Below are 18,210 nucleotides of genomic sequence, written 5' to 3'. Positions count from 1 at the left end.
AGTGTTTGTGGGGGGGGTAATATGATCAGATTTGCATTTTGGGAAAATTACTTTAGTGGCCCATTGGAGGATGGATTTGAGCGAAGAGAGACTAGTAGGGGTGGGTAACCTGTGGCCTCAAGGCTACATGTGGCCTTCTAGGTCCTAGGGAACAGCCTTTTGACTGAATCCAAATTTTACAGAAGAAATCCTTTTACAAAGGGGATTTGTTCTGTGAAGTTTATATTCAGTCAAAGGGCCACACTTGAGGACCTAGAAGGCCACATGTGGCCTTGAGGATGCAGGTTCCCCACCCCTGGAGTAGAGGCAGGCAGACCCCACCAGCAGGTTATTACAATAATCAAGGCTTGAGGTGATGAGGGCCTGCACTAGAGTGGTGGCAGTGTCAGAGGAGAGAAAGGCGAGTATTCAAGAGATGTAGCAAAGGTGAAATCAGCAAGTGGCTAGAGCTTGAATATAGAAGGTGAAAGATAACAAGGAATTCAGAATAACTCCTAGCTTGTGGGTCTGGGGGACTTGGAAGATGGCATTGCCCTCTACAGTAATAGGGAAGGTAGGAGAAAGAGGGCTTAGGGGCAAAGATAGTGAGTTCTATTTTGGGCATGTTGACTTTAAGATGTGTACTGAACAACCAATTCAAGATATCTGACATGCATTTGGAGATGCCCGATTGGAGGTAAATAGAGAGACTGAGGTAGGAGGATAGATCTGAGAATCAATTGCATAGAGATGGTAATTGAATTCATGGGAGCTGATGAGATCATCAAGTGAAGTAGGATAGAGAGAGAAGAGAAGAGGGTCCAGGATAGAACCCTGAGGGTCACCTCTTTCTTAAATTATGAAAAGTGATTTTGAATGGCACCTTTGGAGGCTATATGCATGAATCATGGGTTCTTGAAGGATTGGAATGATTCAAATTCTCTGGGAGCTATTTCCACCCATAACACACCTCCAGGGTGGCTACCAGTAAGGCTATAAAAATGGCAGATACTATGACTATCTGCAGTGAATTTTCATGATTACTTTTTTTTCTGGCTAAGGTAAATATGTATAGGAACTACCACTCTTCAAATTGGCAAAGATGACAAAAAAATAAATAGATATTGTTGGAAACACTGTGAGAGACACACTAATACATTTCTGGTAGAGCTAAGACTTGTTTCAATCATTCTAGAAAACAATTTGGAATTAAATTAATCCCTTTTGACTTAGTGATTATACTACTGGTTCTATGTCCCAAGGAATATAAAGAAGAAAGATCCCAAATATTTTAAAATCTGACTAGTGTTCAGAAATCATTGTTTGGAGTAATATCTAATCATATTTTGAAATCTGAATATGACCAAATATTATCACACTGCAAGAAAAAAAATGGATGTATGGAATTCAGAGACTCAAGGAAAAGCCTCCTATCAATGAACTGATATAAAGGGAAGAAAGTTTAGCTAGAAGAACAATATGAACAATGACTATGATAAAGTGACAAAAACTACACTAAATGCCAGCCAAATTCAATTTAGTTGCAATGACCACTATTGGTCCTGTGTGGTAAAACACACTTTCCTCTATAGTGAAATAGGACATCTAGGTGGTACAGTGGCTAGAACCTTGGGCCTAGAGTCATGAAGACCTGGGTTCAAATCCAGCCTCACACACTAGCTATGTGACCCTGGCCAAGTCTCTTAACCCTGTTGCCTCATTTTATTCCTCTGTAAAATGAGCTGGAGAAGGGAATGGCAAACCAATCCAGTATCTTTGATAAGAACCCCAAATGGAGTCACAAAGAGTCAGACCCAGCTGAACAACAACAACAAAAATCACCTGAACCTCCTGGCTTCTCTGGCTTCCTTCAAGATTCAACTTGAATTTTATATTCAAATTCCACATCTTTCTAGATCCTTTCTTCTCCATCCCCCCTTACTGCCAGTGCCTTCCCTCAGAGATTAACTTCCATTTACGTTGTATATATTTGGTATGCATAATCAGTTTTATTTTATTTTTTTAGTATGTTATCTCTTACAGTAGAATGTGAAGTCCTTGAGGGCAAAGACCACTTTTTTGCCTTTTTTTGTACCCGCAGGACTTAGCACAGTGCTAGCATGTAGTTAGTGATTAATAAATGTTTGTTGAATGACTAAATACACTTAGTAATCACAAAATAAATATTTTCATGCATTTATTCATTAAAGAGGGTTCAATGGAAGGAAGATTTGATATTAATTTTAAAAATATATCAATGTGACTTTTAAAAAATTATGAACTGAAATCAGGTCATCTTAAAGAAGAGAATCTCACTTTGTATCATGCATAGCATGTTTTCAGTGGTTAATCATTTTCTGCATATTTTGATCAGTTATATATCCTATAGAGGGACACATTGAAATCTCTCTCTCACTCTCTCTCCTCTCTCTCTGCAGAGTAGATATAATTAGATTTACAAATGAACAAATCATTGAAAATCATAAGCTGCCTTTAAACTTAGAAAGTACAACTTAGCAGAAGTGAACACTTTCTGCTTAAGCTTTTCTGTGCTGTTCACCCGAGAATGGTTATGAGAGTGGGCAGGAATGTGAGTCCCAACAGTATGTAAATTATTTAACAGTGATGCAGGCAGGGTAAATCATTTCCATTTCCATACCTTCTCCCTGGAATGATGTCATGGAAATTGCTATTGTTTTTGATTATGTTTCTGTCAGCCTCCAAAGGAAAAGAGACGGCCCTGTGAGGATGTTGTATTTAGCTATGCAGGAATTGTGATTTGAGGAGCACAGGGAGTACTATCTTGGTCCTAAATCTCTCTCTTCTAAGCCTACCATGAGACCTAATTCCCTCTAGATAGTTTTATTCTTCTGGAGATCTGTAAGGCTGAAAAAAAAGATTTCTTACTTGAAAAGATTTAGATTGTCACCAACAGTCATTAACACCTTAGTACTAATTGGGGGATGGGACAAAAGACAAGTGCATTTTGACGAAGGAGGGAGGGGGGATGCAGAGCAAAATCAAAAGGAAAATGGAAAGGGGCAATGAAAGCAATATAGTAGGCTCTGAAAATATTGTCCTATTTCTCCATTTTGCCTTGGGCTAGAATACTTCAAGGAAGTACAGAGATAAGCTAAAGACCAACAAAATTACCATTAGCACAAAATCTTGTAAAGTTGAACTTGAAATAAGGCTGAAATGATTATCTTAGCAGGAAAACATCAGTTGAATTCAACAAACATTAAGCACCTATTATGTGGTAGATACTGGGAATAGAAAAATAAAATAACTAAATTAACTCAACATTTATTTATCAAGCATCTACTCTATGTAAAGTACTTTGTTAGACAAGGAATAAACAGAATTAAAAGAATTAAAAGTTGTTTGTCTGAAAAATATCTGAGAGTTTTAATGGGTAGTGAACTCAATATGAGATAGATAGCTAAAGCAGTAATTAGGTGCTTAGCATATGCCAGGTTGTGTGCTGTGCTAAATGCTAGGGATACAAATACAAATGAGAGAGACAGACCCTACTCTCAAGGATTTTACACTCTAATGGGGAAGACAACACATATATGGAAGCTGGAAAGCAGAGATGGGGTAGTGGTGAGGAGGAAAAGCAACCATGTGGGTGCAATGTCATGTGAGAGGAGGATGAAGAGGAGGAATCCGGAGAGAGGCCAGAAACACACCTGGGGACTTTCCTAAAATGCTTGACCTGAGGGAAGGAGTCAACAATTAGGAGAGGAGGGCCCCAGGAAGTTTTTCAGGATGACAACATATCAGGTAAGAAGGAAGGGGAGTCTGGAGAACTTTCAGGTGAGAAGGAAGTGAAGCATGGGTTCCTTTCTCAAATGGTAGTCCTAAGTGAGGCTTCTCTTTTCCCCAACCTGTACCACTCCCTCCTTGCTCCCTCCCAGCCAGTTCTTTCTCAGAGATGTGCTCAAAAGGCACACTTCCTCCAGTTTCTGGAAATGAGTTACTGGTGTTACATAGCAGCCAAGAAAACTAACGTGATATTAGGCTTCCTAAAGAGGGTCATAGTTTTTAGGAAAACTCTGGTCTGACCACATTTACCTCTGTCCTTCCCTGAGACCTATCCATTACATCAAAGAGAAAAATAGTTCAGCAAAACTAACCAACCTATTGGGTGAGAAAAAAAATTCAGAATGTGCAATATTCCATGCCCATGGTTCCTCACCTCCACAAAGATATAAATCTGAAATATAAAAATAAAATATATCAGTATTTAGAAGTCATTATTTCCCCACTAAAAAGAAGCCTGAATCTCCTTCTCCCTTCCTTTTTCAGTAAATTGTTTCATCCTCCGAGTCATCTATGTACCTAGTCTTGCCATCACGATTAACTCTTTGATCTCCAGCGCAACCCACATTCAATTGGCCTTCCAATTCTCAGTAACATCTCTTGAATTCTCTTCCTATTTATACTTATGCCAGACCACCCTAATTCAGATCCTTACCATCTGTCACATGGGTTCCTATTTTTGTTTCAATTTTTGTTTGTTTTTGAGACTGAGTCTCCCTATCTTACCTAGTCTGGAAGTGCAATGCTCCCTCATGAGGCCCTATCCCACTGCTGATCAGCACAGAAGCTTTGACTAGATCTATTTCTGATTTGTGCCAGTTCACCCCTCCATAAGTAGCCTGGTGGCCCCCTGCTCCTGAGGGCTTATCGTAATTGTGCTCCTAGACTTGGTGTGGACACAGGCTTAGCACACTGAAGCTCAGAACTCCTGAGCTAAAGCAATCTACCAGCCTCCCCAGGAGCAGAGATGCAGGAATGGACCATCTTACCCAGGCTCACAGCACTATTCTAATATTTCCTAAATGCTTTTCCTGCCTCTAGCCTCTCTCCTCTCCATTCCATCCTTCACACAACAACCAAAATAATCTCCTTATTATTCAAATCTGATAGTGTCACTGCCTTGGTTAAAAACCTTCTGTTTTGCCCAAGTTCCTCAACTTCATATTATTTAAATCCTTCTACAGTCTGACTATACTTTACTATCTGATCCTATTTCATGCTATTTCTCTTTGACCTTCTACGTTCTGCTCAAACAGTACAACTTGCTACCCATCAGTCTCATTCTGCTCTCTTCCACCTTTACCATTTATATTCTTTTGCCTTCCCTAGGCCTTCCCCAACATCTATTCCTGATTAAATCCTCTCTTTCCTTCAAAGTCCAGCTGTAATTGGCACTTCCTCTATGGAACCTTCCATGATTCCTTCCACTTGTAAGTCAAATTCCTCCAGTTACTGTTTTAGAACTCTTATTGTCTTGTACAGAACAGTGAGGTGGCACAGTGGCTAGAGTGCTGGGCCTGGAGTCAGGAAGACTCATCTTCCTGAGTTCAAATCTGACCTCAGACACTTACTAGTTGTATGAATCTGGGCAATTCACTTAACCCCATTTCTCTCAGTTTCCTCATCTGTAAAATAAGATGGAGAAGGAAATGGCAAACCATTCCAGTATCCTTGCCAAGAAATGACCCCAAATGGAGTCACAAAGAGTTGGACATGTCTAAACAATAACAACAACAATTCTCTTATGTTCCATTGTGATAGTTTTCCCTTCAAGTCAATTAAATTAGACCCTTCTTGAAGGCAAGACTCCTTCCCTCAGGTCAAGCATTTTAGGAAAGTCCCCAGGTGTGTTTCTGGCCTCTCTCCGGATTCCTCCTCTTCATCCTCCTCTCACATGACATTGCACCCACATGGTTGCTTTTCCTCCTCACCACTACCCCATCTCTGCTTTCCAGCTTCCATATATGTGTTGTCTTCCCCATTAGAGTGTAAAATCCTTGAGAGTAGGGTCTGTCTCTCTCATTTGTATTTGTATCCCTAGCATTTAGCACAGCACACAACCTGGCATATGCTAAGCACCTAATTACTGCTTTAGCCATCTATCTCATATTGAGTTTACTATCTATTAAAACTCTCAGATATTTTTCAGACAAACAACTTCTCCATCTTATAATTTCTGGTTTCTTGAATCTAAGTATAAGACTACATTTATTCATTAAATTTCATTTTACTCAATTCAGTCCAATGTTTTAACCTCTCAATATACTTTTGGTTCCTAACTAATGATTCAGTGTGCTAGCTATCCATTTTAGGTTTGAGTCAACTGCAGTTATGATAAGGATGTTTTCTATCCTCTTATCCAAGTCAAGTCAAAACTCAAACGGATCTCTGATCTGCATCCAGCAATACAGGTCACTAACCACCCAAGACTGCCCATTCTCTTCTATTCACAACCACATCCTTCCAAAGGTTTGCCATAGGGCATCCATCCAAAGTGCTAGAAGCATCCTTTGCAAGAGAACCAGTGAAGCAATAACTCTAGCTGTCCACCTGTCATCCCTTGATCTTGCCATGTGACCAGTCCATTTTTTCTTTCCATTATATAATTCTTTGAGGCCATCTTCTACTCTTTCTAATTGTCCATATGTCATAGTTTGCTCACATCAACCCCACATCTTTCCTTGCCCTTTGTGTGATGCTCATCTTTAGTTTTTTCAGAGGCACTGCTATTCTAGTTCTTGTTGTCATGCAGAAATATACAGGGGTAAGTAAAAGTGCTTTAAATTCCCTTAATCTACCAGTTTGGTAATCTCCTAATAAAAGAACATAAAATGAATACGACATGGCATACTCTAAAAGAAGACAATCATATTATTTATGATCACTTATTTAATAAAAAATAGAATTAAATGAAATATGATCCTTCCAATCAAGTTAGTATAGTATACAGACTACTGTACCCGGAATCAGGAAGACCTGAGTTTAAATCCTGCTTTAGACTTCTGTTAACTATTTGACTCTGGACAAATCATTTAACCTCTCTTATCCTCAGTTTCCTTGTCTTTAAAATGGGGATCTGAAAAGGATTTACCTCCTAGGGTTGTTGTGAGGATAAAATGAGATAATATTTTTAAACGTTTTGCTAGTCATAGAAAGTGTTATACAAATGATATTATGATTACTATTATTATTGTTGTGTTGTTATTGTTGTTGTTACCAAGGATCTTGTGATATTTTACCCATGTCCACATGCTTTATGATCCAGTGATTCTGACCTTCTTGCTATTACATTTCATACACAATACACCACCTTCCTATTCTTTGTATTTTGATTAGCTGTCCTTCATACCAAGAAAGCTCTCCTTCCTTGATTTCCCTTCCTGGCTTCCCTTCTTCTCTTCAAGACTCAGCTCAAATTCTACTCTGTACAAGAGATCTCTCTTGAGACATCTCCCTCCCCTATCACAATTTCACTTCACCTGAAATTATCTCCAATTTCCCCTGTATATGTCTTGTATGTACTTAGTTGTTTGTATAACATCTTCCCCCTTAGAATGTAAGCTCGTTGAAGACAAGGGCTTTGTCTTTCTTTATATCCCCAGTCCTTAGAATAGTGTCTGGTGCACTTGACTTGCTTTGTTGGGAAATCATACATACTGTCATAAAACATTAAAAGTTAATGTATCAAATGAGTGGTTGAGATTGATCACCAATGTTACATGAGTTTAAGGAGTTAGGGAAGTCTTCAAGGAGGAGGTGAGATCTGAGCAGGGTCCTAAGGAATGAATGAAATGTGAATAGGTAGAGAAGAGGAAGGTGAATAGAACCACTAATTCAATATTGAGATTTTTTTTTTTGCAAGGTGATTGGGGTTAAGTGACTTGCCCAGGGTCACACAGCTAGTAAGTGCCAAGCGTCTGAGGCCGGATTTGAACTCAGGTCCTCCTGACTCCAGGGCCAATGCTCTATACACTATGCCACCCAGTGTGCCCCATTATTGAGATTTTAAAAAACAGTAATGATTCATCATGGATTCAAAATTTTTCATTTAAGACTTACAATGGTCTATTTACTATTACCTAATTCCTATCCCTAAGAGGAACAATTTTCCAGGCAACATTCAGATTGGCCAGTATTTACAGAAAGACCAGGACAGATATGGCAGATGTCATGGTTAAGTGGGGGGGTCTCATGAGCGTGATTTAATAATTAACATTAAATGATATTACAAATGATAACAGATGAAAGGAAGAAAAAACTTTAAGAACTAAGGGTTGAGCTATCACTCTTGTTGCTGAATGGAAGCATGAATCCACAACTAGGACTCCATCTTATTGGGAATACACAGACACATGCTCTCTCTCTCTCTCTCTCTTTCTCTCTCTCTCTCTCTCTATCCATATATATATATATATATATATATACACACATATATAATGTATGTATACACACATGCGCATACATATATACATGTATATATACACATAGAGAGATATACACACATAAATGTATATGTATATATGTATATTTCTGTATATATGTGAATTTCTATCAATACCTGAGTATTTCAGGTAACTTTCTACCTTAGAACAGAGTTAGGGAATTCTGAACTGTGCAATCCTGAATAGAGTCAGAGCTTAAGATGCATCTAGACGCATATCTTTATTTAGGCCAGAGCAAGCATTTTCTTTGTCAATTTGCAGCTGATGGGCCAATGATAAATGGAGCTCTGGCATTCTCAGTTTGACAATGAATTGAGGCAGCACTGCCTTGTGCTATAAATTAGTGTCAAGAGTCAGGATGTTAATCACAGGGACCTCCAAACATAGGTGGCATAAATAGCATGTTTCTTTAAAAACTCTATAGTGACTCATTCCTTTTAAATAAACTTCTCTCTGCTATTTAAGTGAATTGTATGACTGACTTGGAGGGTTTTTCTTCCATCCAATTTAGGGTAGGTCTATTTGGCTTTCTAGATAACACTGAATAGGTTGAACTCCAAATTAATTTGCTCTGATAATCCATTCTTTCCTTTGTGGAGAGGCGAGGAGATGAGAAGAAAGGAGAGAGAGAGAGACAGAGAGAGACAGAGAGACAGAGAGAGACGGGGGAGAGACAGACAGAGGGAGATAGAGACTGAAAGACACAGAGACACAGACCTGGATAGAGACAGAGAGAGAGAAATAGTTCTCTTTATGATGTAGCAAAGGAATTAGACTTATTTGGGCCCCTTTCTGATTAAAGAGGAGAATCATTTTCCAGGTATCAGCCTCTGATATGAGTATTTTCACCACTGGTATGCCAGATATGAAAAGGGCATGAAACAGATAGAATCTTCATAGATAGCCATTAGCTATGCTCGCTTTTAGGATCTTCCAGTCTGTGGCACACATTGGGTAAGTGGTGGTACAATTGTATGAAGTGATCTTTTATCTATGGAGTATTGGATTTAGTTAGTCAGGAAGAGTTGGATTTGAATCTCATCTTTGACCCTTGTTAGCTGTGTAACCATAGGTAATCACTCAACATTCCTCAGTTCCATCTTCTGTAAAGTGAGGACACTAACACTTGTATTATCTACCTCTCAGACTTGCATGAGTTAGATAATATGTATAAAATACACTAACCTAGAGTGAATCAGGATGCAGTAGAAAGAGAGCTCTATTTGGGGGTCAGAGTGTCTGGGTTCAAGTCTCAGCTCTCATACTATTTGTATGACCTTTGAGAAATGATTTAACCTCTGTTCCTCTTCTGGGGTTAGACTAGATGACTTCGAAGGTACCTTTCATCTATAAGTCTATGATGATCTTCATTTCCTCTTCTTCCCCATTTCTTCTCCCCCCTCCACTGCTTCCATCAATAACTGTCTATACCAACTTGAATTTACAACCCTGGGTTTCTTTCTACCCAAATGGATCAGAAAATTTGACTGTGTGTATTGGTATATAAGTTGCTTACCACATAGCGTAGAGGAAGGATCACTGGGTTTATTTTAGAAGTACAGTGTACTCAATTGTACCCTATAAGTTCTATGTGTCCCATGTATTCTTTAAGGCCCTAACATTCTTAAACATTAATATATTTTGATGAAAATAAAAAAGGTGCAGATGTCAAACAAATTACTTCACCTCCTAAGGGTTAAGTTTCATTCCTTATAAAATGGGATGAAATAGTCATGTCCTGACTAGATGACCAGGTTCTTGAAAGGATCAAATTAAGTTGTAGTTATGAAATTCCTTTATAATTATGAAGCACTACTTCATTGTGAGCTATAATTATGATTGTCAGGGAAAATCATGCTAAATTTTCCAAGAAATACATATATTAGAAATTTTGGACATTTTTGCATCACAAAAACCTTAAACAAAGGTGCATGTAGGAGATCCTTTAGGGAAGCATTTATTTACCTGGAAAGGGAAACTTCTATCTCTTGGTGAGATGAGAAAACTACACTATCCATACATCAGTATACTCTGCTAGAATGGCAAATGAGCTTAGAATCTGGGCTTCAAGAAAAAAAGCTCTAAATCTTGCCTAGTGTATTATGGGCACATCCATCTACCCTGCTGAAGAAGAACCACTTGGAAAATGTTCATCCATATGAGATTCCTGTAACCAAATGTACTGATACAAATCCAATCACCCAGAACTACATTACATTGTAGGAAAAATAAGTGAAATAATAATTCCTGAAAAGCATTTATTAAGTACTAGACACTGCAGTAAGTTCTGGAACAGACTAAATGTTTAATAATTACATGCATGTTGAATCAACTGACTTATTGACTAATAATGGGGGGGGTGAAAGTTACATTTTTTTTCCAGCATCACCAGTGACTTTCCCCACCCCTCTTCCCTAGAAGTGAATTAGATGAAAATAGTAAAGTAGCTATTGGAAAGGAATATTAATCATTTACAAAAAGCAATGAGTTCATCTCTGTAATAATACCAACACATATCTATAGCACTTTAAGGTTTACAAAGTACTTTCTCACAATAACCCTATGAAGTAGGTAGTACAAATCTATCTATCTATCTGTATATACAAACAGATAGATAGATAGATAGATAGATAGATAGATAGATAGATATAGGTAATCAGTCTAGATCTCTCTGATTGATTTTATTTGATAAATTTAGGAAACTCATGTTTGGGAATTACCTGCTCTAATTTAGACTTTCAGCTCATCCTTCAACTCATAGTTACTAGGATGAAGGAAGGGGGCACTGAAAATAATTAGCTGGAATATTATTGTCCCCATTTTACACATGGGAAAAAAGCATCTGAAAATTTGCATGGCTTATCCAGTCCTTTCCAAGTCTAGATCTATGATTCTCATTACAGATTGAGCATCAGAGCTGGAATTCAAAGCCAAAATTCTGCCTATGATAGCCCTATCATCAGTTGCTACAGTGTAGTCCCCATCTGGGATATAGTTCTAGAATCACTTGGGGAAAGGGAATGCTTGCCATCACTCGTTAATGGTTTAATTTTTCAACAATAATTATCACCACTAGGGGGCAGTGGTATACATACTTGAAGATAGGAGAAACCAAACTATTTACATTACTAGTTTCCAAGTGTTTACAATAGATATAGACCTAGTTTCCTGGTGGGGTTCATTGACCACCCTTCTGATTGCATTGAGCACATCAGCTACAAAAAACATCAAGTTCTATAACTCCCAAAAGCCTGAAAGGAAGGCTGGAGTGGCAAACTGCAGCAGCAGCAGGAAACTACAGGGTGGTAAGAATGGACAGGATAGAACCAGTAGAGGTCAAAACTGTCAGTCAACAGGAATTATGGAACATCTACTCTGTAGAGGATTCTGCATGGCTCATGATAAGAATTTAGCCACAGAAGCAGCGGACAAAGCCCCTGCCCAGAAGGAGTTTCTAATCCAGTTGTAAAGTGTATGATTTAGAATTCTGGGGTTCTTAACCTGGGATCTGTGAACTATACATACACATATATATGTACACATGTGCATATACATACATATATCTGTGAACTATATACACATATGTGTTTATGCATGTGTATATGTATATTCACAGATCCCTGGCTATGTGTACACACATATAGGTTTGTGTGTTTATATGTATATATTTTGTTGTAATTTGTAAAATTCCTATGCATTAAACATTATTCTGAGGAGTCCGTAGTACTTCACCAGACTGCCAAAGGAATCTATGACACAAAAATGTTAGGAATCTGTGATAGATAGAAAGAGACATGGCAAATGAGGGAAGAGCCCACAAGTAACAGAGACAAGGAGAAAGAGAAGCAGTGTAAGTAAGCTGAGGCTGGCATGCAGCATGCGAAAACTCCAAGCTCTCTGAGTCCTTAGTCATTGTCATCCCCAAGTAGAATGACTCCTATACCTCATTTCATTCAAACTATGTAATATGGCAATTCTTATTGATGGAACCAGTTAGAATAAATGGGAATTTTCATGCAGAGAAAGCAAAATAGAAAATGCCTGATTGGAACAAGATTATTCAGAATTTTTTTTCCAAGTTAGTTTGTCCTCTTTTGCAAAAACAACACACTTAAGTAAGTATGGTAGGACTAGATATATTTAGCTATGGAAACCACTACTCCCCAACATCCAACGTCCTGGAGACTATTTGGCCGCCCTGAATTTTTCACCTAAGCAGTTAAGATGATCTAAGTTATTTTTAGCATTTTATTGCTATTCATTAATTAGTAGGCATTAATATCTAATGGGGAATACCATTCGGGGTTGAAATTCTGATACTTGACCAAATGATGTGTGTTTAATTTCATTGCTCATGGTCCTTGGCCAGAAGGAAGGGTGAGCTTCCTGGGTAGTTTGTTAGATTATACACTCAAGCTGCCTAATCATGAACCATCCAACTACTCAAGGATATTCTCCCAAACAACTCAGTTTCCTAGCCAAGGACTGGGCTTGATGACTGTGAAGGAGGAAATGAGCTAGACATATAGGTATAAACCTGGGTGCCAGGATCAGGTAGAAGAGAAGATATCACAAGTTGGGCCAGGCTCTTATTCTTTCTCCTTTCTTTTGGTGATGTTTTCCTCTGTTTCTTCCCCATCCCAAGCTTGTGAGTCAGTACCAAGGCTCTCCCCCCCTGTATAATTTTGACTCTAATTGCCTTCCAGTGCCTCCGTCCTTGACTTAGTAACTGAACTGTGTTCTGTTTTCCTGGGGTCTCATTTCCTATTTGGTCATCTGCTTTACCCTGCATCCTGACCTCCTTGTTTCTAATCTTGGCCTGGTAACCTAACCCCAAACCTGGTTACACCCAACTATAAGTGACTCAGAAGGAAAGCATCAAGTCTCTCCTACTGCCACTATTTTTCAGGTCATATTCACCTTTTGAAAAGCCCAAGATGGAAGTGGTCGTGGCCTGACTAGGATGACTTTATCTCCTCCCTTATTTACCTTAGGGTCTCTCCGGATGAGCCCCTTCTTTTCCACAGGTTGACCAGGCTGCTTGACCGGCTGGCAGCTGAGGACGACTTCCCATCTCCTACGTGCATCCGTACCACCGTAGAGGTTGTGAAGGCGCTTCTCACGTTTCTCTCTGGCTTGGCCAGAATGATGTACACCTTCGGCACAAACATGCAGCCCAGGGCTACAGTGGCACTGAGGCTGACTGAGAAACACATGGTGATGATTTTGTAGTTGCTTCCAAAATAGATGGGCACAAAGGCCAGCCATATGATGCAAGTGGTGTACATTGTGAAAGCAATGTACTTGGCCTCATTGAAATTAGCTGGAACGTTTCTGGTCTTGAATGCATAAAAGGTACAGCTTAAAATTAATAATCCATTATAACCAAGGGGAGTTACGACGCCCAGGTTGGTGGTGTTGCAGATCAAGTAGACTTCCCGAATACTTGGGTAGTCATGCATTATGTCAGGAGGCTCCATTATGAAAAGGGCAACAATTATGCCAAGCTGGATGCAAATTAGGATGAATGCAATGACTAGCTGAGCACAGGCACTCATGAACCTTGGCTTCTTGGTGCAGATCTTTTTCTTGCTGCCAGCCAGAATTCTGGCGATGCGATTGGTTTTGGTGACCAATGCAGAGTAGCTCATGGCTGGAGAGAGGCCAATGCCTATTCTCTGAAGGTAGCAATAAATCTGCTTAGGCTTTGCGATGAGACAGAAAGTACACAAGTAACCCAAGCAGATGCCCGCCAGAATAATATAGCAGAGTTCCCGGCTAGAAGATTTGACAACTGGAGTGTCCCGGTACATGATGAAGATTGCTGTGACAAACAGGGTTGCCAGCAGGCCCAGGCAGGAAAACACCACAGCCGCAATTGGTTCTGGATCACCCCATCTCAGGTACTGCACTGGGATCAGGTCGCAACCTGTGGAAAGAGAGACCCACAGTGAGAAGGAACAAGGGAGAGGGGACTCCATCTGGCTCTCATTTTCTTTGGATTACTGTAGTTTTGCTTTTGGAAAGAAGCTGTATCTTTTAGCTTAAAGATCTTTAATGTCTTTCCATGAATCAGGGACCAGGATAGAGACTGGATGTGTGATTTCACTGATATAAGAAATACTCAGATTTGAAAAGTCTCTTTACCAATTCAGGTCTCCACGTTCTGTAATCTTAGAGACTCATCTAGAGCACTGAGAAATTAAGTGACTTGTCCAGGGTCATACAACCAGCATGTGGTAGAGGCAGGCCTTGAAATCAGGTCTTCCTGCCTTAGAGGCCAGTTGTTTATTGGCTTTGCCACATTACCTGGCTTAATGCATTTTTAAGGTAAGTAAAATGGAAAACATTGCATACTTTACAGAATTTCATTCAGTATAGGTTTTTTTAAAAATACTTTATGAAATAAAAGAAGCACTTCCATAACATGGTAGAATAAATAAAAAGAAGACTTCACGTGAAACTGTAAATTTATTATGTACAACTTGCTATTCTTTTTAAATATATAATAAAGTTATCATGTAAACTTCTTTTTTTTTCTTCCTGTATTTGACAAGTGAAAGGACTTAAGTTTTTGGGATAAGAATTCATTATTTGGTAGAAACTGATGGGAAAACTGGAAAACAGTCTGACAGAAATTGGACATAGACCAATATCTTGCACCATTTACCAAGATAAGGTCAAAATGGATACATGACCTAAATATAAAGAGAGATATTACAAGAAAATTTGAAGAAGATGGAACATATTATATATCAGACTTATGGATAGGCAAACAATTTATGAATAAATAAGAGATAGAGAGCAGAGTGAGGTAGAAAATGAATAATTTTGATTACATTAAATTCCATTCAGTATAAACAAATATCTATTATATCTATAAGTATATATACATACATACACTGAGATACAAATCAGCAGACAAGGGTTAGTTGTATACTTAAAGTCAGCTACTGAAATATGTGATATGTTATATGTTTTAGGCTCATTTTCACATATTCAGATTGAATTTAAACTACTTTGTTTGATTAAGGTCCCAAAAATTCTCTCTCTTATATATCCTGGAGTATTGTTATGAATGATAACATTTAGACTATAAATATGTTTAATTTTCTTAATGGATAAGACTGATCGTCTCACTCTTTAAGTCAAAACTTTTTCATGACTCCTAATTCTTATGTGGAATGGCATGTGGAAGGTCTGATTCAGCTCTACCTTTTCCTTCCTTCTCTGGCTAATAACTATATAATTGGTTCCAGGAACCACAACCTGCAACTTCATTCTGGGAGATTCCTATGAAGTCCTGGCTGCTCTCTTTCACTTTAAGTAAAAGTAAAATTGGGAATATGGTTGCCATAGTAGCATTCCTTTAAATGTCCACAATAGCTTTCTGATAAAGGAATCCAGTCATGTTTTGTATGATGTAAGAATCCTTTCATTACTACCAACTCTCCCCCCCAAAAAAGAGAAGCAACTATTAAGGATTTTTTTTAATACTTCATAATACAAGATTGTGTGATTTATTATTTTTCTCAATTTTTTGAAAACCTCCAACTCATCTTTATTGTTAAATCTTAATTGTAATCTAATTGGATATAATTAGTCATTAATGTCCACATTTTATATATGTTATCACCATTCTTTTAGGTTGGAAATATTTCAAAATTCTTTGTCTTAAGTCTATTATAATCATGAATGAACATAAAGAAACAATTTCTTTGGCCATGTATATTTTAAGTTTTCTACACAAATGTACTAGTGGGACGTGTTAGGCATTTTATGTTCAAGTACTGCCGTTGACACTTACTAACGATATGACCGTGAGTAAATACCTTCACTTCCGAGTGCCAGAATCTAGGTGACAGGTGATTTTTCTGGGGCTGTATTAGTGCAGAAAGTTCCCATATAGGGGTTTGCCTTTACCAGTAAATCTCAGTTACAGAATATAAAAAGATATAAATTTTTTTTGATAAATATAATCCAACTTAAAGGAAACTTTCAGGAATAAATCACATCTGTTATTGCGGGGTCAAAGACTTAGAGCTAGGAAGTCAGAGGCTGTCCAATCTGACTTCCTAATTATAGAGTAGGAAATTAGGGACAGAGAGATTAAACATCTTGTCCAAAATCACCCAGAGAGTTAAACACAGAGCTGGGACTTGAACCCAGACCCTTAGACTCCAAATCTAGCATTCATTTCTCTGCATTGTACTTCTCTTATAACATATGTGACCTGGCTTACATCACAAATAATTAATCATCAGCCATTGAGAACAGAATTTGCTGACATTAAAATACACATGGGTTAGCTAGGTGGTGCAATGGATAGAGCACTGGGCCTGGAGTCAGGAGGATCCAAGTTCAAATCCAGGCTCAGACGCGTACTAGCTGGGGTTCCCTGGGAAAGTCACTTAACCCTATTTGCCTCAGTTTCCTCATTTGTAAAATAAGCTGGAAAAGGAAATGGCAAGCCACTTCAGTGTCTTTGTCAAGAAAACCCCAAATGGGGTCATGACTGAACAACAAAAAATACACATGGTCATCAAAAATAAGGTCTTAAAAGCTTCTTTTGTTTTCACCCCCTTTTCCTTTTCTCTGGGCCCTGTTATTCCTTGCATGGCTGCCTACTTTGTTTTCCCTGCTCTAAGCTCTGAATATAGCAGCACTTCTAGAATCCAATGATTGTTATCCTTTTTTTTTTTGGTTATGCAATGGGGTTAAGTGACTTGCCCAGGATCACACAGCTAGTAAGTGTCAAGTGCCTGAGGCTGGATTTGAACTCAGGTCCTCCTGATTTCAGGGCTGGTGCTCTATCACTGCACCACCTAGCTGCCCCAGATTGTTATCCTTTTCAAAGTCATCCCCTTATGAGTCTATGTACCCACCCCAACCATGCTGCTTGTGACATTTCTAGAATTCTTTTTTTTCTAATTACATATTCATTGGAAACTTTTTAATATTAGCGATATTTTTATCCTCTAAGATTGTTTCATTTTTTTTTCAAAATAGGTGAAATTAATTTGAAGTCAAGTGTTATAGATAAGGTAAGGCATCTTTTGCTTAAAAAACAAGGTGTCATGAGTGGATGAGCCTGATTTTGTTATGTGGTGGCTTTGAAAACACTTCCAAACAGAATTCCAGAAATGTGGTAGACTTTTCTGGGGTGGGGGGGAGTAGGCAGGCAAAATAAATATATAAAATCTCTAGTTTGTAGTATGGCACTTCTTTTACATATGAGTTCTGGTATGTTTGAATTAAAAAACATTAAACTCATTACTAACTTCACATTTAATTTTTATTGTGCTGTGGGAAAAGAAAAGAAAACATTCTGCACAAAAAAGGGTGAAGAAGAAGTGGTTTCATGGAAAGAAAACATGGATTAGAGTCAAAAGCCTTGTACTCTAGTTCTGGTTCTAGCACTAATTAATCAGTTGTATATCCTTGGGGATGTTATCAGGACTGAAACTAGTGCCTCAGTTTCCCCATGTGTAAAATGAAAAAGGGCATAACAAGGAAACCTTATATTTAAATAGCACTTTACACTTTTTCCAAAACACTTTTACCATCATTAAATCATTAGTTCCTCACAAACAAACTTTTGAAATAGACAGGACTACCCAAAGGAATTATTCCCAGGATTTTTAGACTAGATGACCTCTCAGGTACCATTCAGCTAAAATTCTTTGGATAAAATGGGTCAACAAGAAGAAAAGCTATTTTACATTGTATTAAATTCAATGTATTAGCATATATACTATAAGTAAACACTAGAAGATATTGTAATGATAACTAAAACATTACCAAGACCTTTACACGGATTTTTTGAAAATACTCATCACTTTTTGTTGGGGAGTCTTAGTTATTGATGGCCAATTTAAAGTTGGCAGACATAAAACATTATATAAATGGGAATTATTATTAGGACTCTCAGGTATTGCAATAGCCTGTTAGGCAGAAGTTGGTA

At 38.2% G+C, this 18,210-nt stretch overlaps 1 protein-coding gene across 2 annotated transcripts in view; it reads right to left on the bottom strand.

The window, feature by feature from the left end:
- Positions 1-18,210, bottom strand: part of GRM5 (glutamate metabotropic receptor 5) — a 626,642-nt gene that overhangs the window by 68,721 nt on the left and 539,711 nt on the right. For both annotated transcript variants that reach the window (XM_027848255.1, XM_027848256.1), the window contains exon 7: positions 13,236-14,175. In XM_027848255.1, the coding sequence (XP_027704056.1) occupies positions 13,236-14,175 (940 nt within the window). The remainder of the gene's footprint in view (positions 1-13,235; positions 14,176-18,210) is intronic.

This window comes from Vombatus ursinus, unplaced genomic scaffold (assembly GCF_900497805.2).
Source record: "Vombatus ursinus unplaced genomic scaffold, bare-nosed wombat genome assembly UNPS02005659.1, whole genome shotgun sequence".
Lineage (NCBI taxonomy): Eukaryota > Metazoa > Chordata > Mammalia > Diprotodontia > Vombatidae > Vombatus > Vombatus ursinus.
Note: the sequence above shows the minus strand (reverse complement) of the source record. Positions and strands in the feature narration are given on the sequence as shown.